The following is a 22,492-nucleotide window of genomic DNA, read 5'->3' as shown; positions in this document are numbered from 1 at the left end:
ATGGCAATTTGAATGCACAGAAATACCGTGACAAGATCCTCAGGCCCATTGTCGTTCAATTAATCCGCCCCCATCACCTCATGTTTCAGCATTGTAATTAACAGCCCAATGTCAGAAGGATCTGTGCAAAATTCCTGGAAGCTGAAAATGTCCCATTTCTTCCATGGCCTGAATACTCACCAGAGATTGTCACCCATTGAGCATGTTTGGGATGCTCTGGATTGACGTGTATGACAGCGCATTCCAGTTACGGCCAATATCCAGCAACTTCGCACAGCCATTGAAGACGATTGGGACAACATTCTACAGGCCACAATCAACAGCCTGATCAACTCTATGTGAAGTAGATGTGTCGCATTGCATGAGGCAAATGGTGGTCACACCAGATACAGATCGGTTTTCTGATCAACGCCCCCACTTTTTAAGGCATCTGTGACCAACAGATGCATATCTGGTTTACCAGTGTCGTGGAAATGTCCTGTATTACCAAATCATGAGAGCAAACCACACACAAGTCAGAGTATATTATAAAGTGCCATCTTTAATTATATATGACCTGTTTGACTCTCTGATCAATTCAGTGTCTATAAATGAATAGAGTGTGCTTAGAGTGTGAGAGTGCTTACAAAACAGTTCTTACTATCATTTATAGCCAAGACACACCCATCAAAACTCACATGACGAATAACAGATCTTAGGAACATTACACAAAGAACATTTTACCAGAAAAAGGAGTATCCTATAGCCAGACAGCATTAGCTATAAATTATCATTCAGTTTGCTCTCTTAGACGAGGTTCTACTTCTCGTTCTTGGTACCACTTAGGACCAAAACATTACCTCATCCAATGGCATATATCAATTGTCAATTCAGATACTCCCATCCAAAATCCAATCCCTCCTGGACAAGCTTACGGAGAGGAGTGACTGGCACACAGACATTGTGGAGCCAATTTAACTGGTTCCCCATTAATCACACCATCCCTTTACATGGTTTAGGAATAGTTACAGACACATTCACAGATAAGACAACCCTGACCTCCCCCTCTCTGGGCCCCAAGTAACTTTCCCACATAAGCATACTTATGAACATTGATAAAACATCTTATTTATCAATGTTACCTAAAGAATTCTGATTCTGCCACAACACCAGTTATGTGAAATCCAAAGATTAGTGCCTAATTTATTTATTTCAATTGGTTGATTTCGTTATTTGAACTGTACCTCAGTAAAATCTTTGAAATTGTTGCATATTCCTATATATTTGTGTTCAGTCTACAATGTCACTTAGCAGACCCTTTTATCCAATGTGGCTCACACAATACAGACTGAATACTGTACTTTTTGCATATGTCTCTGATCTTTGTGGGGGTTAAACCCATAACCTTGGCTTAGCTTGCTCTACACCGTTACCAAATGAGCCACACAGGATGATACATTGATATTTACCTGGCAATAACCGCTTGCAGAGGTAGGAGGGGTATCTGAGCAGAGGTGGCCTGGGTCGTACAGCAGCTGCGAGACCAAAAGGAAAATGCAGAGAAGGTGATTGTGTACTGCAAGTAAGTAAATCACATAGTTTCCTATCTCATAACAAAGGATGTTAGCATTTGCCAGGGTTAAGCCACAGTCTGTTAGTCTGGCTGACACCAAACTCATTCTTCCTGACTTCAGAGTCTGGAAAGGCTCCTTGATGTTGTAGGCATGATGCTCGATTATGAAGGGGGTTGTGATTTTGTATTGATCGGTTCTCCTCTGTCCAGTAGCGTAGCTTAATCATGACGGACCCAGGTTCCCCAAAAAATGACGGGCCCCTATCACCACCTATATTTCCCTTAAAATGAAAATAATTTTGTTGGTAAGGCTGTGTGTTAATATTACAAAGCATTGTAACAGCAGAGCAGAACCTAATCTAAGGGCACATTTGAATCTGTTACCAGAGAAGCCACAATATAGCCAATACATTCAACACCATGAACGGCGGTCCGAAATTAACCCGTATAAATTGATCAGCACCACGGAAAGCACAAAGCGGTCAAAAAACACCCTATTTTCTCTGAAAATAATAGGCAATAGCCTACAGTGGGGCAGAAAAGTATTTAGTCAGCCACCAATTGTGCAAGTTCTCCCACTTAAAAAGATGAGAGGGGCCTGTAATTTTCATCATAGGTACAGTTTAACTATGACAGACAAAATGATTTTTTTTTTACAGAAAATCACATTGTAGGGTTTTTTATGCATTTATTTGCAAATATGACCGACGTTTACTGACACCGGTCATATTCAATGGGTGTTGAACACTTTAGCTTAATACATGTAGCTAGCTAGCTAGGTAACAATGAACCAAGCTAGGTAAAAAACGTGTAAGATTGCACACATCACGTAACATTAGCTGACGAGCCAGCCAGCTAACGTTAGCTAGTTAAACAACAATGAACATAGCGCCAAATAATGTTGTTACTACGCTGCATGAATCTGCTGGGAGCTAACCAACCAGATTCAATGTTAGCTAGCTAACTTTAGGCTCTATCTAACAAAGCAAACGGGCCTGGATTATGAATAATAACGTCATACACATAACGTTAGCTAGGGAACCAGCCAGCTAATGTTAGCTAGCTAACAGTATACTTTAGCATAAGACATGTAGCTAGCTAGCTATGTAACAATTAACCTAGCTAGGTAAACAATGTGTGAGATCACACACGTCACGTAACGTTAGCTAATGAGCCAGCCAGCTAACATTAGCTAGTTAAACAACAATGAATAATAACGTTCTACATTCATCGTTAAACAGTACAATTTAGTTTGAAATTAAAACACTTTCTGTCAAAATTTGAAATGTGTAATATCTGAAATTGTAGCTGGTGTCTCCCTGTCATGGATGCTATGCCATGGCTGTCATGCCACGGTTGCCCTTAGTTTGAAGATGTAATCCGGAAACAGTTTTTTTTGCCAGCTTTTAAGCTACCACACTCTAATTCCACTGATTTCAAAACTCAATCCTTCCGAAAGTGGAGAGCAACACTTATGCAGCACCACTACACGATACCTTTAAAAAAAGGTGCATTCGACTGGATTACCAACACAGACTGATCAGCTCAAATAGACAGAAGCCCTCTATATGGCAAACAAATCCGAACTCCTTTCTTAGTACTTTTAAAGAGATTGTTTAGGTTAAATTGAGAGACTAATTCATTCAAAATAATAGCGATGCAAGAATTTCGATGCAATACGGTGTTGGTTGCCTAAATGATCTGCTGGAATAATGTATTGAGAATGGAGTCGTATTTAAATTACTGTATCATAGGAGAGACAGTTATCTACATTAAAGAAATTCTAAATAATAGCGGAGAAATTATGGCGTTAGAGTGGTGCCCACCGAAATGTTTTTCATTCTTATGGATTGACTGATACAATTTAGTGAAGTACATGATACTTTTACATTTGGGACATTTCATAAGGGTGAAGCCGAAAGAGAAGAGAAAGTTGGAAAGTTTGGTTTTACTCTTACGATAGATTTAAAGCAGAACTCTGAGTAGGGGTTATGTTTTCGCCTGCGGGAAAGAATAGGTAAATTGGTTTATATTTGGCTGAGAGGAATACAGCACTGAATAGTTAAAACATTTACGATTCGTGATAGTTTTTGATGATTGTTTTTTGGTTTGATTGTTTAGGTAACACTAGTGAATTTAAACAGAAAGTTAATGTATTTTAACATTATCTGTTTCCATTACGTGGAACAATGTCAGGTCAGTAAAGTGGATTGCAGGTTGAGTTAATTTTATTTTACAGGGACAGTGCACATTAATCACAGTTGTGTGTGTCTGATGGCAGGGTATTCCTATCAAGCATTTTGAGAGACTGTTTGCAGACAGACTGAATGGGTTTTAATGTTGCAAAGCAAGCTTGGGCCAAACTAGTCAAGTAGTAGGGGGATTTCATAGATGTAAAGTACAGTATTGTTTCCAAGGGTAGCACATGTTCAATTAAGTACATATAACCATTGAGGAAGTTTAAAACTAATGATTGGAGGGAGTACAATGGAATTATCAGTATTATTAGGTTTTGTTTGTAGTCAACGTTTGGGTTTCTGAATCGGGGTAGTATAATGAATGCTGATAGTGTTTTTTTATGGGAAAAGGAGTGCTTCATTTTCTCTTTGGAAATGTTTATTGGGGGGCTGTAGATAGAGATATAGGCACGTTTCTACCTAATTGAAAAGGCCTGGAAATATTTTTATTTGTTTAGAACCTGGGGGTTGCCTTTGGGTTTGAGGAGATTTCCATGTTTCCTAGAGACACAATATCTTAAAAGGGTACATACACATATGGAATATTAGAAGTTTTATTTTCTGAGTTTTAATAAAACACGTGAATTATTTTGATAAAGGGAGTGTTCTGGGAACCTGGGATACAACATGTAGAAAATGATAGATTTTTTTTCTTTCATTTGTCTGGTATAGTAAGAAATACTTATTTGAAAGGGTAGTATGACTTTTGACCTCTATCATGGCCCGAGATAAGCCGTACCATTAAGCAGAACTTAGTAGGGTGAGGGCGAGCCGAGCTAGGTGAGGTGAAGAGATATGCAGTTCACCATGAGCACCAAGACTCAGAAGAGGAAGGGGAATTGAGGCAGGACTAATTATGGGGAGTGGGGGAATAGACTCTAGTGAGGAGAAGGTTCAGGATTCTGTTGTAAACACTGATTGTGAAGTTTTCTAATTGGTTATTATTAATCTGGCATTACAAAAGGAACAGAAGTCCTATTTGACATCGACAAGAAATGGGGAAAATATTTTGATTGTTCAGATTCCGGACATCAGCGGAGAGACTGTATGCTCCACTGGTTATGAAATGAGATGTTGGGAGGGCAGGCATGCACTCCAGTCCGGAACTCCAGGTTACGTCTAGATACATCTGTTGAATGTGGCTGTCACCCCCACAGAAAGCCAGAGGGCATAAAAAAGATTACCCCCACCTTTGAGGACTTGGTAGAGGGGGAGTGTAATTGGAGAAAGAGATGCACAGTGCAATTCTCCAAGGTTTTGACAAAGAATGCAGCCCCACTAGAGATTTCGGTCAGTTGATTTTGAATCTATGAGAGGCTTTTGCCAGAAAAGTTAGCTATTTGTAAGTGTGAGGCTCATAATAAAGGAATGGATAGTAACAGAACTACTTAAGTCATTGTTTAGATATGTAGCAATATTGATACATGGGCAGAGCCACGTATCAACGGGAGGGATGGTAGGGATAATTAGACAACACTTTGTAGCATACGGAATAACTAAAAAATATATTTTTATTGTTCACGTTGTGTTATATGTGCACAGAACAATCACAAGCAGGTTAGAGGAAGGATGGTAGAGCAGGTTAGGAAAGACGTTGTGGCCTAGGTGATACATTTTTATTATAATAGATAAATATAGCAAATGGGTAGAAGCGTTCCCAACTTACTTGGCGGACACGATTATGGTAGTAAAAATATTAGGTAGAGATATTATCCCTAGAGTTGGTTTACTAGGATCTCTGTCTTTAAATAATGTATGACATTTTAGCTAGTCAGGTAGAACAAATAGAATGCCAGAGTTAGGGACCAGAACAGGTAGACATAGAAGTTGAAGATATACTAGCAGAACACATGAGAAGACTGTTTGGTAACCAAACCCGTATGTCCAAGATTTTGTGTTCAACAGGTGAATTACAGGAGAAGGGGATTCACTCAATCCAACAAGGAGACTAAAGTGTGGATCCAGTCCCTGAGGAGAATAGACTGGAAGCAGCCCCATTGGGAAGGCCCATACAAGGTTCTGCCTTCTGCCACCGGCTTTGCCATTAGAATAGCTGATAGTCACTTGGGTCTACGTTACCCACTGCAAGAAGGTATGTACACATATGAGCATGGCTGATCACACACAGAGTTAGGAGAAGAACCGAGTACATTTACATACATTTACATTTAAGTCATTTAGCAGACGCTCTTATCCAGAGCGACTTACAAATTGAGTACCAACAGGGTCTGGGGGTTACCTCCTTAACAAAGATTTCCTATCCCGACCGTTCATCACTGTGGGTGATCCTAGAAGTGTGAATATGGGGTGGTACCTAGCAGACCGACTAAGGGCAGGAGAGGGTTGCCGGTTATTGGGAAGAGTAGGGGCTCTTAGATGCATCATAGTCTCGGTAACCTTTCTGATACATCCAAATCCTAATTATAGGATGCCATTGTCATTGATAAGAAGTAAAAGATAAACTATATAATACACTGATGAGTGCCTTACAGAATAAGGAGTCAAAGAAGATCACGATGCAGGATTTGAGGTAAACATTAAACAATTCCCTAGGAAAGCAAATAACTTTACAGGGATTGGGTTGGCCAGATTGAAATACTCGACCAACCCACCTCGGTTCACTTTAACTCCTGATGAGTACCAGTGTTATGGCTACAAGAAAGGCACAGAGAACTTAGATGATTTTAATGGCTGAAAGGTAATCGTTAATGTGACTGACTTAGGTTTGGAAGTACAGGAGAAAATTCTTAACCTCACAGCACCTATAACTGATGTAGGGTGGGCTTGTACCAGCAGAGGACGCATACGACAGAAACTACCAAAGAGGGTGGTTAGGAACTTGCATCCTGGGATTATTGGTCCAACCAGTTGGAGTTAGTCATCAGAGGCCTGTTATTGGAGGCTAAAGTAGGCACAGTAAGAGTTTTGACTAGGATGGGAGTCTAGATGCATGCTACTGACATCCTCAGGGAAGTTCCAGATGAAGCAAATAGGTGAAGGCTTAACAACTACATTATTTTGGTGGTTGACAATACATCAAAATGTGGATTGGATGAATGACATCTATTATATTCAACAGAGATACGTGAATGACACTGGGGATGCAGTAAAGCGGTTCTCTGACCAATTATCTGTCACCTCCCTCATGACCTGGTAAAATAGACTGACTCTCGATATGTTAATTGTCAGAAAAGGGCAGGGTATGTAGAATGATTGGGGTTCATTGCTGTACATTTATTTTTTAAATAACACAGCTCTAGACGGATCAGTGACCAAGGCCCTGGCTGGTTTAACCACATTAGTTCACAAATTAGCAGAGAACTCAGGGAATTAGCAGAGAACTCAGTTTCCAAACTCAGTATGTTTGGAAAATGGAAAGATGTTATAATCACTGTGCTGTGGGCAACTTTCACCTGTATGAGTGTTTTGGTTCTGTGTGGGTGTTGTTTGATTCTGTGTATGAGGTTTGATCACTAGGTCTCTGGAGAGGTCAATGATGCAACAGATGGTGAGGTACGGAACGATTCCAAGCTCCGACCAGTGGGATGACGAATACAGACTTCCAGGCCTAGGAGATTGCTCTGTTTCTTTTAATTACGAGGAGCCAATGTTGGATGAGACTGCTTTCAATGTTTAGTTAGAGGCTGTTCCTTTCATGAAAATGATGATGAAAATCGTAACCCGGAAGAGTTATAATTGGATATAGGCGTAGAACAGTCACTGATGAGGAATCGAATGTAAATACATGTATTGGTTTGGTTTATTCTTGTATAACATTTGTTTCCATATAGTGTTTGATATATATGTGTGAATTATTTAGTCATTAAGGGTGGATTGATAAAATCATTTATAAGGTTTAAGATAAATTATTAAATTATTCTACCAGAAACTTAACCATTAGTGTTTAGAGGTTATGTTGCAGGGACAAGGAGTAATTAAAAATAATAAACATATGTCCAACTAGGTTGGACTGGGGAATAGAGGAATGTATGTATGTGCCGAAAGAAAACAAAGGGATTCCTTAACCTATGTATGAACCGACCCGGCTAGAACTGGGGAGATAAGATAGGACAGGGAGCACCACTCCAGGTTTCTCTTATCTGGGGGGGACTGGAACTGATAAACTGTGGTGAGAATTAAGGAGAAGAAGATAGTATCCTAATGTTAGTGTGCATGTGTGTGCGTAGCTAAAGAAAAATGTTATAACATCTTTGTATATGCATGGTAGAGGTCTTGTGAATAAACTTGGATTTGACTAATTGTGAGCTGGGAATTCTGTCTGTTTCGTTTAAACCAGAACTGTACACACTCTGGGTTGCATACTGAGTAGGATAATTGACATTTATGTAAATTCATAACAAAATTCTATATCACCTCCCTATTTCAGTCCACTTGGTGTCTAGTGAATTCAACCTGATGAAAGTGCTGTCATATCCTGGGTGGGCTTAACACTTTACACACCAACCACCTCTCAGGATGTCTGCTCTTCCAGGTCTTCAACCAGGCAGTGGTCTGCTTCTCTCAGGGCTTGGTAGAAGTATTCCTGGGCGCGGGCCCCCTTTCTGATCACCATGTCCAGCAGAGCTTGGTTCTGCAGGGTCTTGGTGGTTAAGCTGAGCACCTCCTCCCTCTCCTCGTCAATCAGAACCCCCTGGTCCGGTTGCTGGAGTCGCAGGAGTATGGGTCGCAAAACTCCCAGACGAATCTCTAGCGCCATTCTGTGTTTTGTAATGAAGGCTCGACCAGGGGGGATAGAAGGAGTTGCAGGTGGAGGGGCCAAAACTGGGAAATAAAAAATATGTATTTAAAATTGAGACTTGACATCCAAAATCAATTTTAAAAATCGCTAAAAGTAATAATAATAATTTCGACAACTCAGGACCATTAGGATAGCTACAATGGTGCATCTTAAATAGATTTTAATTGGATTTATTTGATTTTGATTATTGCTTAAATTGTGAGATAGCCTCATCACGAATGGCAAAGTAGAAGTTGTGATGAGTAAAGTTACCTGTAGAGGTGAATGCTGTTGGTGAAGCTGTGGATGAGAAACACATTTTTGTTGCTATCTGATGAAAGACTGCATCTATTACAATAAGTCATCATGATAATATAAATACACTATCATAAATATCATTGTTTTACAAATAAATAAAACATATTGATCAAAATAAATGACAACAGCAAAATGACCAATAGTTCTAGTACTTCTTGCACATTAACCTTTCACTTTCAGTTACCTGGAAGCCAGACAAGTCCATCCCATACAAATTCATCACTGCCATATTCATTCAGAAAAATATTTGCTTCCTTAACAATCGATTGCATGAACAGCTGAAATGTTGGAATGTAGTTTTCATAGGACTGGAAATCAACAAATGATGCTTTCTGTAAAAGAAGAGTTAGTTATGTCAATCAAATTATGTCATTTGAATACACAAGGTAATAAAATAATTGTCAAGCAACATTTTCTAGCTCATCTCAGATATCACCGTTGGTTTTATTTGATGGTTATCTGTAAGATCGGAGGAGAGGGTGTATTCTTGCTTCGGGGTGAGTTGGCAGTGAGATGTTGTTTCAAGGTAGATTTCACTGTCCCCATTGCTGCTTCTCCTTTCCTCCAGTACCTTGAGAACACAGATAAGGAATGGACAGATACATTGTGCTTCAATTGAGTCAAGAAGAAATACACTGAGGATGTATCTCACACATTAAACACATAATAATGTTTCACTCATATTCATTATGTGTTTGTAATGCTTGGTTTTGTATGGTAAACCTCATCTACGTCAATCAACAAATGGATTTTATAAAGCCCTTTTTTACATCAGCAGTTACCCACCAAAAAACTAAGAGCAAGACGCTCGGACAAACTTCCTAGAAGACAGTAAAATAGGAAGAAACCTTCAGAGGAACCAGGCTCTGAGGGGTGGCCAGTCCTCTTCTGGCTATACCAGGTAGATATTTTACTCAAAGCATGTCTGCCTTTTTGTGACACAGTGATAATGTTCTGCATTATTCACAGTGTGTATTTAATTGAAGTCCAGCAAAAGTATAGGGTTTTCTGATATGCCTACCTCCTTGAGTACAACATTACTGGGAAGCAACAAAACCTTCAGGATGGACCTCTTGTCAACATCTGGGAGTTGGTAGAATAACAGGACAAGGGTATCGATAGGGGAGATGGGCCTGCCTTCTTCACTGACGATGCCATACTTAGAGAATCCAGTGACATTTATTATGACATGTGTGTTTGTTAGATCAAGGTCATCGATAAATTCCATTTTTTTGTCATCAGTCACATGGGCTACAGACAGGAACTCACATCCGCCCTCTAGGGGAAAAAAAATATTTAGAGAATTTCATGACATGCTGAGATTTTTATGACAATCAAAACAATGGTGTTGCAGATTATAGGTAAATGAAAAGCATATGCTCCTTCAGAATCAAATCAGTCGTAAGTATTAGGACATTTATCAAATCACCACTCACGATCATAGAGCTCACAGTGTGGGAGGTGTAGTTGACCGACAGAACCTTGGGGACATGTAAACTTAAACAGGGGCCCTGCAGGCCTCTTGCCTCTCTGGGCTAGAAGCTTCCTGTTCCAAGGGACTGTCCAATAGAGCACCTCTCCCTCCCCCTCCATCTCAAATATTAGTCCTGTTATACTGCACTGGAACAGACCTGCATGGGGGCACTGGAACCTGTAGGGCAGAACAACAAATGAAAAATGGTAATTTTGTGCTTTCCCTGAATTGTATCAATAAAAAAGGCAATATCAAGTTAATAAACAACATTACCAGTATGTTCCCTTGTTCTCACAGGTTTTAGGTTCAAATTGATAAGGAGTCGCAGGCTTCTAAAATGTAAAAACAATAGTTATTGAACCAATAGTTTGTTGAAATAGATATAACAATGGTCTTTCGTTCAGGTGAGGCTCTTACAGAGAGAGAGTCAACAGCTTTGCTATCCGATGCTTCTCTATCCAAGGCACTAGAAGGACTGCCAACAAATTGGACGTGTTCCTCCTCAAGGTCACTCTCAGAGCAAGAGCAAGATATGGTAGAACTGGCAGGTGTAAGAATGCCCAGTGAGACATTCCATGTCGTCTCACTTTTTTTTAAAGATGGGGATTTTTCTCTGGAGCCCCGGTATGAGCAGACAGGCACTAGAAAGAGATAGTGTGTGTGTCAGTCACAAACAAATATTTGTAAACTCAATGGGACTGTTCTCTATGTCACCATCTGCCAGACAGTATCGGACCATCAGGTCTTGGGAACAAAAGGTTCCGAGACAGCTTCTACTTCCTGGCCATAAGACTGCTGAACAGCTACCCCTAGCTGTCTACCTACACATTCCTGTATTCACCTGCACCCCGAAGGTCGATGTCCGCGCCCCAGCAGAAATCTAATTAGCATGATACAAAAATCCCCATAAAAATCTATCAGTTTAAGCTAGAGATATCTGGTATTTTTTGCATTGGATGCGTTGCAATCCACTCAATCTGCCTATGTAACACTTCCACATCTGCGGTGAAAGGTGACAGAGCTAGATGTTTGTGTATGTCAGACCATGAGACATCCCGTAAGTATTTTCACAAATTCGTCTGTAGCATCCGAAATAAACTACACTGTACAACATTTTTATCAATATCAATTTGAATGCACAGAAATACCATGACAAGATATTGAGGCCCATTGTGAGGTCATTTTTGAAAAGGTATCTGTGATCAACAGATGCATATCTGTATTTGCAGTCATGTGAAATAGATAGATTAGGCCTAATAAATGTATTAAAATTGACTGATTTCCTCATATGAACTGTATAGTACTGTAACCGAGTAAAATATTTGAAATTGTTTTCTGTTGCGTTTATATTTTTGTTCAGTATTTTATGAAAGACGAGCCTCTCACGAACACAATGGTGTTCTCCGTTTTGCTCTATGACCCCCACAAGCATCTTGGGACTCGTCTGAAGTCGGTACAGCCGATCTGCCAACTTCTGTCTGTAGCATCCAAACAGTTTGGGCTACACACTAACATGAACCCTCTGTGTAAAGGTGAAACTATCACAAACAAGCACATGTTGTTTTGCTCTAAGACGCCAACAGGCCTCAAAATACTCGTCTGAAGGTCCCCCTGTACCAGTCAAAAAAATGTATGGAAGTATATATAGAGACTGTTTATTAACCGAAAATAGGGCTTAGTCCCATGAGCTAAAATAAAAGACTCTAGAAATGTTCCATATGTGCAAAAAAAATATTATTCCTCTCATGGGGAAAAAAGACATGTCATCCGGAGGCCACTTTCCCGCTGGGTAGGCTACACGGGACAGGTGATATTCTGTCCAATCTCTGCATGCCATGGGCTCTCCGACTCTGTTCCTGCAGCTACCCAGTGCTTAATTTGGGAAACCAAGTGAAATCTGTCTACAACATCGATAGTAACATGTTATCACAACAAAATATATTTAATTTAACTTTTGACACTCCCCTCTGCACGCTCGAGAAAGGAATGAAGGAGAGAGGGGTGGAGATGGAAACGCACGATGGGAACGCACTTTATTCTGTAACTAAAGGTAATGTGTCAGCATATAAATTATGAAAATACAAAAAAATGCCCTGTTACTAGGCTATTCAAAATCAAATACAAATTCACTATAATTGTAGGCTAACTCTGCATTTGTTTCATTTTGGAGTATAGGCTAGAGTATAGGCTAGTATTGTCATGCGTAATATGCAACCGGATATGTTTTGCTTTTTTTCAAGCTTGAGCATATGCAATTAATCATCATCTTAGAAAGCGCTGTCCATTTCATTATGCTAGACTTTTTACTGCAGTCATGACTCATGACTCAACCCTACGCACAACTCGTCGATCCTTGTCGCTAATGGGCTAATGCAGCAGACAGCCACACCGGGTTCCACTCCTATCAGCTAAACACAAGTAGATCACCAACACTTGACAATTGAGGAGTGGAAAAACATTGCCTGGTTTGACTAATCCCGGTTCCTGTTGTGTCATACTGATGGCAGTCAGGATTTGGATGGTGATGGTGATGTACTGTTTTCCCCACACCAATTGAGCAACGAACGATTCCGAATTCAGGCTGTGTTTGAGGCAAAAGAGGGTCTGACCCAGTACTAGATGAGTGTACTTAATAACTGTCGAGTGAGTGTATTTCCCACATTACTAATTTGTTCATATTTAGACTTTGTAATCTGACTTCATAGTTTACTTTGATTATTTTGATGTCGATATTTGTACTGCACTGTTGAGGAGAGACCACAAGTAAGCATTTCACTTTATCGTTTACACATGTTGTATCCCGTGCACAATAAACTTTGATTTGATGTCAGAAATACAGACCTTAAACAAAAAAAATCCACCCAAGACCACTCAAACCATACATAACACTAATATGTGAGAACAATATTTTTTGGTGAACATTTTTTCATTATAATAAGGCTGGTAATAACATGTAAAGTTGTTGTGGAAATCTGTTGCAGCTCAAATCGACTACAAAACCCACATTGCAATGCTCTCTCTATGGGCTGGCTGGTTAGCTAGTTAGCTCGCTAGTTAACGTAGCAACACACAATAATACGAAAGTCAATATCAGCATGTGAAGTAGCTAGTTAGCTGTAAAATCACCTAAACAAACTGCACTATCAATTTAGGAGTCAACAATCTCACCATGTTCATCCTGCAGATCGGTGTGGCTCAAAGAGTTGAGTCTGTCATTCGCAACTTTCCCATGCAATGCACCCTGGGCTGAAAAGGCAGACAAATAGGAGAAATGTGTTAGACCCTCTGTTAAATTACACATTTCTTGAGGTAGGAATATTAAAAAAATATTATCAATGGCTCATTCGAGAGAAGACAACCTCCTACATTATGACATCGGCCAGTATTATAAACTGACATGTATGATGGATGTTTTCGCGATCTAAAAGTCGTATTCCTATTCACTTCCAGTGTAGTGAGAGTGGCTTTATCACAGTGCTACGTCACACCAGTTGAATTTCTGCCTGATTGAATGGCAATAGCTCAGATCCACATGAAAACATGACATTTCCCAAGAAATCGATTGAAAATTGCTCAGAGATGCACAAAGACATTCAATATGTGTGAATCTTTACGTTAAATATAAACTGCTTTCACCTCTGTTTTCCTCCTCATTAAGCAATGCCACTGAAAAGACTAAATTTGTGTCTTGAACGTGTGCTTTGATGTGGTTGTTTCTTATGTGTTGTCTTGCCAGTAACACAGTTACAGTCATTAACCCATCAATATAACATATATATACTCTAACCAGCTCTGCTAAGGCGAGTAAAATAAAATAATCAAAGTGAGGTGTTCTCTTATTTGTGTCTGGAAGTAGCTATCAAGCTAGCCAACTTTAGCCAGTTAGCTTCAGTGCTTGACTGCTATTGTGAGATCTCTCTTCAACCGTGTAAGGGTTCTCGTCCTCCTCTTCTGAGGAGGAATAGAGAGAAGGATCGGAGGACCAATGCGCAGCGTGGTAAGTGTCCATAATGTTTTTTTTATCAAAGACAATATAACACTCGAACAAAACAACAAACGATGACATTAATATACAAAACCGAAAACAGTACCATGTGGACCAAACACTCACAACAAACACCCACAACCCAAAAGTGAAACCCAGGCTACCTAAGTATGATTCTCAATCAAGGACAACAATTGACAGCTGCCTCTGATTGAGAACCATACTAGGCCGAACTCAAAAACCAACATAGAAAAACAAACATAGACTGCCCACCCAACTCATGCCCTGACCATACTAAAACAAAGATATAATAACAGAACTAAGGTCAGAACGTGACAATACCCCCCCCCCCCCCCCCAAAGGTGTGGACTCCGGCCGCAAAACCTGAACCTATAGGGGTGGGTCTGGGTGGGGGTCTGTCCGCAGTGGCGGCTCCGGCGCGGGACGTCGACCCCACTTCTCTATAGTCCTTGTCCGCCTCTTAGCCCGCTTCCGTGGCCTCTTTAGAGCAGTGAACTTCGCCACCGACCTCAGACTGGGGACCCTAGCAATGGGAGACTCCGGCAGCGCCAGACGGGTGGGAGACTCCGGCAGCGCCGGACGGGCGGGTGACTCCGGCAGCGCCGGACAGGAGGAAGGCTCTGGCAGCGCTGGACAGGCGGGAGCACCTGTAGGGAGGAGACAGAGGGACAGCCTGGTGCGGGGGGCTGCCACGGGAGGGCTGGTGTGTGGAGGTGGCACGGGATAGATTGGACCGTGAAGGCGCACTGGAGCTCTTGAGCACCGAGCCTGCCCAACCTTATCTGGTTGAATGCTCCCCGTAGCCAGGCCAGTGCGGCGAGGTGGAATAGCCCGCATTGGGCTGTGCTGGCGAACCGGGGACACCATGCGTAAGGCTGGTGCCATGTACACCGGCCAGAGGAGACGCACTGGAGACCAGATGCGCTGAGCCTGCTTCATGGCACCTGGCTCGATGGCTCGATGCCCACTCTAGCCCTGCCAATACGAGGTGCTGCAATGTATCGCACCGGGCTATGCACGCGCACCGGGGACACCGTATGCTCCACCGCATAACATGGTGCCTGCCCTGTCCCTCTTTCTCTCCGGTAAGCATGGGAAGTTGGCGCATGTTTCCTACCTGACTTTGCCACACTCCCCTAGTGCACCCCCCCCCCAATACATTTTTGGGGCTGCCTCTCGGGCTTCCAGTCGCGCTGCCATGCTGCCTCTTCATACCGCCGCCTCTCCGCTTTCGCTGCCTCCAGCTCTGCCTTGGGGCGGCGATATTCCCCAGCCTGAGCCCAGGGTCCTTTGCCGTCCAATATCTCCTCCCAAGTCCAGTTCTCCACGTATCGCTGCCTCTCGTCACCACGCTGTTTGGTCCTTTGGTGGTGGGTGTTTCTGTAAGGGTTCTCGTCCTCCTCTTCTGAGGAGGAGTAGCGAGAAGGATCGGAGGACCAATGCGCAGCGTGGTAAGGGTCCATAATGTTTTTTAATAAAGGCAATAGAACACTCGAACAAAGCAACCAACGATGACGTCAATATACAAAATCGAAAACAGTACCGTGTGGACCAAACACTCACACGGAAAACAAACTCCCACAACCCAAAAGTGAAACCCAGGCAACCTAAGTATGAATCTCAATCAGGGACAACAATTGACAGCTGCCTCTGATTGAGAACCATAGTAGGCCGAACTCAAAAACCAACATAGACTGCCCACCTGACCATACTAAAACAAAGATATAAGAGAACTAAGGTCAGAACGTGACAAACTGGAGCATCCGTGTGCACTCGGAATGCTCCGAGAGATAATTTATGAGTGAACACCCTGTGTTAGTGGGTATTACTTGAAATCAAAACCCAACCTTCAAAAATTCCAAGGAAAGCAGAGATGTTATAAGTACAGACATTCTTGTTTTAGAAAATACTAGCTTTATGTCCAAAGTTATTGTTTTAACACGTTTTAGTCCATTTTGGGGCTGTAATTAATGTACAGTATATAATAAATCCTGATGCCACATATACCTTCTCCTTCAGTCTCGGCTGAGATTCAGAGAGTAAGTGTGGCTATCAAACAAGGACATGCATTTGTAATGAATAGATTTGTCAGTCATGCTGTGTTACCTCCTCTATGAGATCTCTCTAAGACTTCAGCAAGATCCTTCCGGTACAGCAACCTCAGGACCACCACTGTGATCTCCACAGCTTTCTCAGGGCCATAGGTCTGCATGATCTGATCCACTGTGTCCTGGGGGTCAGAGTTCTTCAGCTGGCTCTCTGGAATGGGAGGAAGTTTGTCCAAAACATCCTCAGTCAGATGCCACTGAAATCTCTTCAGCTTGACTCTGCTCAGCTTCTCTAGAGTTTCCAGTAGAAGATTTGGGACAGAGAGCATTGTAGGTCCCTATAGGGAAACCAACACAAGGGTAAATCCATTTGAATTCAGTCACTTTTGACAGCACCCCTTTTGATTTGAAAGAAACATTCCATACACATTTGCCCATTGTAGAAGTTCTCAGAAAGTGAAACGTTTTGGACCTGAATGCCAAAACATTCAGGAGATAAAGGTGCATATTTTGCATACCGCATCATGAGACATCATGTCGTCATCACTGGAAAACAGTTGTGGCAAATATAATTTAGAATCTTACAAACAGGGTTGTCAAACTATCTTATAATTTATTGTAAAAATGTTTTATTGTTGTAAATATGTACATATTCTAACCTTAAATGTCAATTATACCAAAATGGGGGGGCAGGTGGTCTGGTGGTAGAAGCTATTGGCTAGGGTGATTTTCAGAATGTTTTTTTTTATATCTGTCATTTTACACGTACATTGATTGTTTGTTTAATTTTATACTACACAAAGATAAATATCATACATTAGAAAAATTAATTAAATCTGTCAGTAGTTGTACGTATTGCACCTGTTACTAAGATAGTTGTTCCATTGTCATAAATAATCACATTTTTAAGGCTAATAAGGCTGGTGGAACTGTTCACAGATGGTTCTAGGAAGAACTCTCCAAAGATAAAAGGGTTCTCGGTGGAACCCTTCATAGAGGGTTCTAGGAAGAACCTTTAGATTATAAAATGGTTATTGGTAGTACCCTTCTATGCAGAACCCTCTATAAAAATGGTTCTACCCAGCACCAAAAAGGGTTCCCCTATGGGGAAGTGTGTACTCTCATGTCTGAGTGATGGAAGAGGGGAGAACAGGCCATGGCTCGGGTGGCTGAGGTCCTTGATGATCTTCTTGGCCTTCCTGTGTTGTGTGTGCTGCCACTATGGTAAATTTGGCTGTGATGCAGTCCAACAGTATGATTTTGATGGTGCCGCTGTAAAACACTGTGAGGGTCCTCGAGGACAGGCCAAATTTCTTCAGCCTCCTGAGGGTAAACAGTCGCTGTCGTGCCTTCTTCACCATGGTGTCAGTGTGATTTGACTATTCCAGCTCTTCAGAGATGTTGTACGCCGTGTTTGACCGTCTCCACTGCGGTCATGGATGGGGGCTTGCCCAACCTGGTTCCTCCGGAAGTCCACAATCAGCTCCTTTGTTTTTCTTACATTAAGGGAGAGGTTGTTCACCTGGCACCACACCGTCAGAGTACCTACCTCCTCCCTGTAGACAGTTCCATCGTTGTTGGTAATCAGGCCTACTACTGTCGTGTCGTTAGCGAACTTGGAGATGGAGTTGGAACTGTGCGAGGCCACACATTCGTGGGTACACAGGGAGTACAGGACGGGAATGAGGACGGAACCTTGTGGGGCCCCCGCGTCGAGGATCAGTGTGGAGGAGGTAATGTTGCCCACCTTCACCAGCTGGGGGCGGCCTGTCAGGAAGTTGTGAGGGCATTTTGAAGTTAAACCTTACTAATGCTTGTGTACTAAAATATCCTTCTTTAAGCCTCGGCATTGGGCTTGAGATTGATGAAGAAACTAACTCATATAACATTGTGTGTGTGCACATTAATAGAGGTCTGTTCTAACTGTTCCGTGTGTGTAGAATGGCCCCATGATGTCTGGCCACTCAGCGAAGACTGACAGAAACTAACTGGTTCCTCTTAGCTTAACTGGAGATAGAGAAAAGTGTTATATTCTGCGCACCAGTGATAGAGCTGTTGTTATGTTTGGAGCCTGTTTCTGGGCGAAAGATTCATGTTTTGTGTATGTGTGTGTTTGACCAGTACGATCATACATCATCTGGGCCGACAGTCAAAGGCGCTTGCTTGCCCAACTTGGGAGAACCGTTGAGCTACTGTTAGAGGAAGTATGTCAAATCAAATCAAATCAAATTTTATTTGTCACATACACATGGTTAGCAGTGTCTGTAGTGACTTCCTGTCGTTCTGGCCCCTATTGTCCTCACTCAGTTGCGACAGACTGAGTCAATCTTTTCACCCAGTTGTCTCCCCTCACACACACACATACACATGCATAGGGTCACGTGTTTTGCAGATGCTTGCATGGGGTTGCTCGACTATATAAATGCTCATGCACTCTTTGAACGAGAGGCTCTCACTCCATTTCACATGTGTGGGTGGGGCGACCAGCCTCCTTATTATAATACGTTTTTAATAAAAGTAATAAAAGTAATACCTTGATTGATTGTTGACTTTGCCTCTCCTCGTTATTAGTTAAAGGTCGGATTTCCACCAGAAAGTCCAGGCCCAGTTGCATATAGAGTTCAGTCCCAGTACTGTGAGCTTTATGGGGAGCTTAGAGGGCACAATGGTATTGAAGGCCGAGCTGTAGTCGATGAACAGCATCCTCACATATGCATACCTCCCGTCCAGGTGGGTGAGGGCAGTGTGCAGAGCAATGGCGATTGCGTCGTCGGTGGATCAATTGGGTGGTAGGCGAATTGGAGAGGGTTGAACGTGTCAGGGAGGGAGAAAGTGATATAGTCTTTGACTAGCCTCTCGATGCAGTTATTATAACGACGGATGTGAGTGCTACGAGTTGGTAGTCATTCAGTTTAGTTCCTTTTCTTGGGCACTGAGATGATGGTGGACATCTTGAAACATGGGGATAATGGCCTGAGCTAGAGAGAGATTGAAAATCTCCAAAAACACAACAGCTAGCTGGTCCGCACATGCTCTGAGGGAGCGGCTAGGGATGCCATCTGGGCCGGAAGCCTTGCGAGAGTTAACACGGTTGAATGACTTACATATGCCACTCCATGGAAACCGTAAACAAATAGCTCCTGTTGTCTACAGGGGCTCTCCTCGGCAACTCAGGGTTGTTTTGCTCGAAGTGTGAGAAAAAGGTGTTTAGCTCATCCAGTAGGGCGGAGTTGGTGTCCACGACGTGACTGGATTTATTTTTTAAATCCATGATCGTTAGAAGCCCCTGCCACATACGCCTAATATCCTACCCGCTGAATTGATCCTCCACTTTGTCTCTCCACTTTTGTCTCGCCATCTGGTTCGATCTGCGTAGGTCGTAATTGTCCTGTTTAACCATACAATTGTCCCCAGACACTTTACGGTGATTATAAGCAGCATCTCTCGCCTTCAGTTTCCCGGAAAAGCTGAATGTTTTGGCATTCAGGTCCAAAAAGTCCCTTTCTGACCACTTCCATGGGCAAATATGTATGGAAAGTTTGGTTTAAATCCATAGGTAAGCACCAAATGGTGACACCGGAAACCCCTTAGAAATGGCCACTAGTCTTACCTCTTGCTTTCTCTTCTTCAGACTGCCAGTCAGAATCTTCGGTCTGTCCCTTCTCCTCCTCTTCCTCGCTGACCCCCCCTTTAAGAGATCCAAGCCTCTCACCAGACAGGTTCCACCTGGATACAGAAAAGAGTCACAAACTGTTCCCCTACATCACCACCACATGCTGTTGTTTACGATTAATTTAAAAAATAATGCAGTACATTATCAATGATAGAGTGGTTGATATCAGGCTATATATTCAATGTCCACTCACGCTGCAAAGTCCCTTCTGCTCCCTGACTGGGACTTGTCAAGATGCTGGACTGCCCAACAGAGGAAGCAGAGTGAGGCAGTGTAGAGGCAGAAGCATGGGTGCTCCCTTATATATATATAGAGAGAGGGACACATTAGAAAGAATTAACAAAAAAACAGAGCAAACTAGAATGCTATTTGGCCCTAAACAGAGAGTACACAGTGACAGAATACCTGACCACTGTGACTGACCCAATCTTAAGGAAAGCTTTGGCTATGTACAAACTCAGTGAGCATACCCTTGCTATTGAGAAAGGCTACTGTAGGCAGACTTGGCTCTCAAGAGAAGACAGGCTATATGCACACTGCCCACACAATTAGATGGAAACTGAGATGCACTTCCTAACCTCCTGCCAAATGTATGACCATATTAGAGACACAAATTTCCCTCAGATGTACCTCAGATGCCACATATACCTTCTCCTTCAGTCTCTGCTGAGATTCAGAGAGTAAGTGTGGCTATCAAACAAGGACATGCATTTGTAATGAATAGATTTGTCAGTCATGCTGTGTTACCTCCTCTATGAGATCTCTCTAAGACTTCAGCAAGATCCTTCAGGTACAGCAACCTCAGGACCACCACTGTGATCTCTACAGCTTTCTCAGGGCCATAGGTCTGCATGATCTGATCCACTGTGTCCTGGGGGTCAGAGTTCTTCAGCTGGCTCTCTGGAATGGGAGGAAGTTTGTCCAAAACATCCTCAGTCAGATGCCACTGAAATCTCTTCAGCTTGACTCTGCTCAGCTTCTCTAGAGTTTCCAGTAGAAGATTTGGGACAGAGAGCATTGTAGGTCCCTATAGGGAAACCAACACAAGGGTAAATCCATTTGAATTCAGTCACTTTTGACAGCACCCCTTTTGATTTGAAAGAAACCTTCCATACACATTTGCCCATTGTAGAAGTTCTCAGAAAGTGAAACGTTTTGGACCTGAATGCCAAAACATTCAGGAGATAAAGGTGCATATTTTGCATACCGCATCATGAGACATCATGTCGTCATCACTGGAAAACAGTTGTGGCAAATATAATTTAGAATCTTACAAACAGGGTTGTCAAACTATCTTATAATTTATTGTAAAAATGTTTTATTGTTGTAAATATGTACATATTCTAACCTTAAATGTCAATTATACCAAAATGGGGGGGCAGGTGGTCTGGTGGTAGAAGCTATTGGCTAGGGTGATTTTCAGAATGTTTTTTTTTATATCTGTGTTTTTACACGTACATTGATTGTTTGTTTAATTTTATACTACACAAAGATAAATATCATACATTAGAAAAATTAATTAAATCTGTCAGTAGTTGTACGTATTGCACCTGTTACTAAGATAGTTGTTCCATTGTCATAAATAATCACATTTTTAAGGCTAATAAGGCTGGTGGAACTGTTCACAGATGGTTCTAGGAAGAACTCTCCAAAGATAAAAGGGTTCTCGGTGGAACCCTTCATAGAGGGTTCTAGGAAGAACCTTTAGATTATAAAATGGTTATTGGTAGTACCCTTCTATGCAGAACCCTCTATAAAAATGGTTCTACCCAGCACCAAAAGGGTTCCCCTATGGGGAAGTGTGTACTCTCATGTCTGAGTGATGGAAGAGGGGAGAACAGGCCATGGCTCGGGTGGCTGAGGTCCTTGATGATCTTCTTGGCCTTCCTGTGTTGTGTGTGCTGCCACTACGGTAAATTTGGCTGTGATGCAGTCCAACAGTATGATTTTGATGGTGCCGCTGTAAAACACTGTGAGGGTCCTCGAGGACAGGCCAAATTTCTTCAGCCTCCTGAGGGTAAACAGTCGCTGTCGTGCCTTCTTCACCATGGTGTCAGTGTGATTTGACTATTCCAGCTCTTCAGAGATGTTGTACGCCGTGTTTGACCGTCTCCACTGCGGTCATGGATGGGGGCTTGCCCAACCTGGTTCCTCCGGAAGTCCACAATCAGCTCCTTTGTTTTTCTTACATTAAGGGAGAGGTTGTTCACCTGGCACCACACCGTCAGAGTACCTACCTCCTCCCTGTAGACAGTTCCATCGTTGTTGGTAATCAGGCCTACTACTGTCGTGTCGTCAGCGAACTTGGAGATGGAGTTGGAACTGTGCGAGGCCACACATTCGTGGGTACACAGGGAGTACAGGACGGGAATGAGGACGGAACCTTGTGGGGCCCCCGCGTCGAGGATCAGTGTGGAGGAGGTAATGTTGCCCACCTTCACCAGCT

At 42.3% G+C, this 22,492-nt stretch overlaps 1 protein-coding gene across 1 annotated transcript in view; it reads right to left on the bottom strand.

Annotated features, from left to right (window-relative positions):
• Nucleotides 1-5,282: 5,282 nt before the first annotated feature.
• LOC124004115 overlaps nt 5,283-22,492 on the bottom strand; it is a 30,050-nt gene continuing 12,840 nt past the window's right edge. Inside the window, exons 9-21 of the mRNA XM_046312909.1 lie at nt 20,794-21,073; nt 20,240-20,344; nt 19,984-20,099; nt 16,432-16,711; nt 13,488-13,565; nt 10,737-10,960; nt 10,593-10,651; nt 10,282-10,496; nt 9,867-10,123; nt 9,282-9,416; nt 9,030-9,177; nt 8,801-8,827; nt 5,283-8,571 (exon numbers count right to left, since the gene is read on the bottom strand). Of these exons, the coding sequence (XP_046168865.1) occupies nt 8,261-8,571; nt 8,801-8,827; nt 9,030-9,177; nt 9,282-9,416; nt 9,867-10,123; nt 10,282-10,496; nt 10,593-10,651; nt 10,737-10,960; nt 13,488-13,565; nt 16,432-16,711; nt 19,984-20,099; nt 20,240-20,344; nt 20,794-21,073 (2,235 nt within the window). The 3' untranslated portion in view covers nt 5,283-8,260. The remainder of the gene's footprint in view (nt 8,572-8,800; nt 8,828-9,029; nt 9,178-9,281; nt 9,417-9,866; nt 10,124-10,281; nt 10,497-10,592; nt 10,652-10,736; nt 10,961-13,487; nt 13,566-16,431; nt 16,712-19,983; nt 20,100-20,239; nt 20,345-20,793; nt 21,074-22,492) is intronic.

This window comes from Oncorhynchus gorbuscha, linkage group LG18, assembly GCF_021184085.1.
Source record: "Oncorhynchus gorbuscha isolate QuinsamMale2020 ecotype Even-year linkage group LG18, OgorEven_v1.0, whole genome shotgun sequence".
NCBI classification, from domain to species: Eukaryota; Metazoa; Chordata; class Actinopteri; order Salmoniformes; family Salmonidae; genus Oncorhynchus; species Oncorhynchus gorbuscha.
This window is presented reverse-complemented; position numbering and strand designations above follow the sequence as displayed.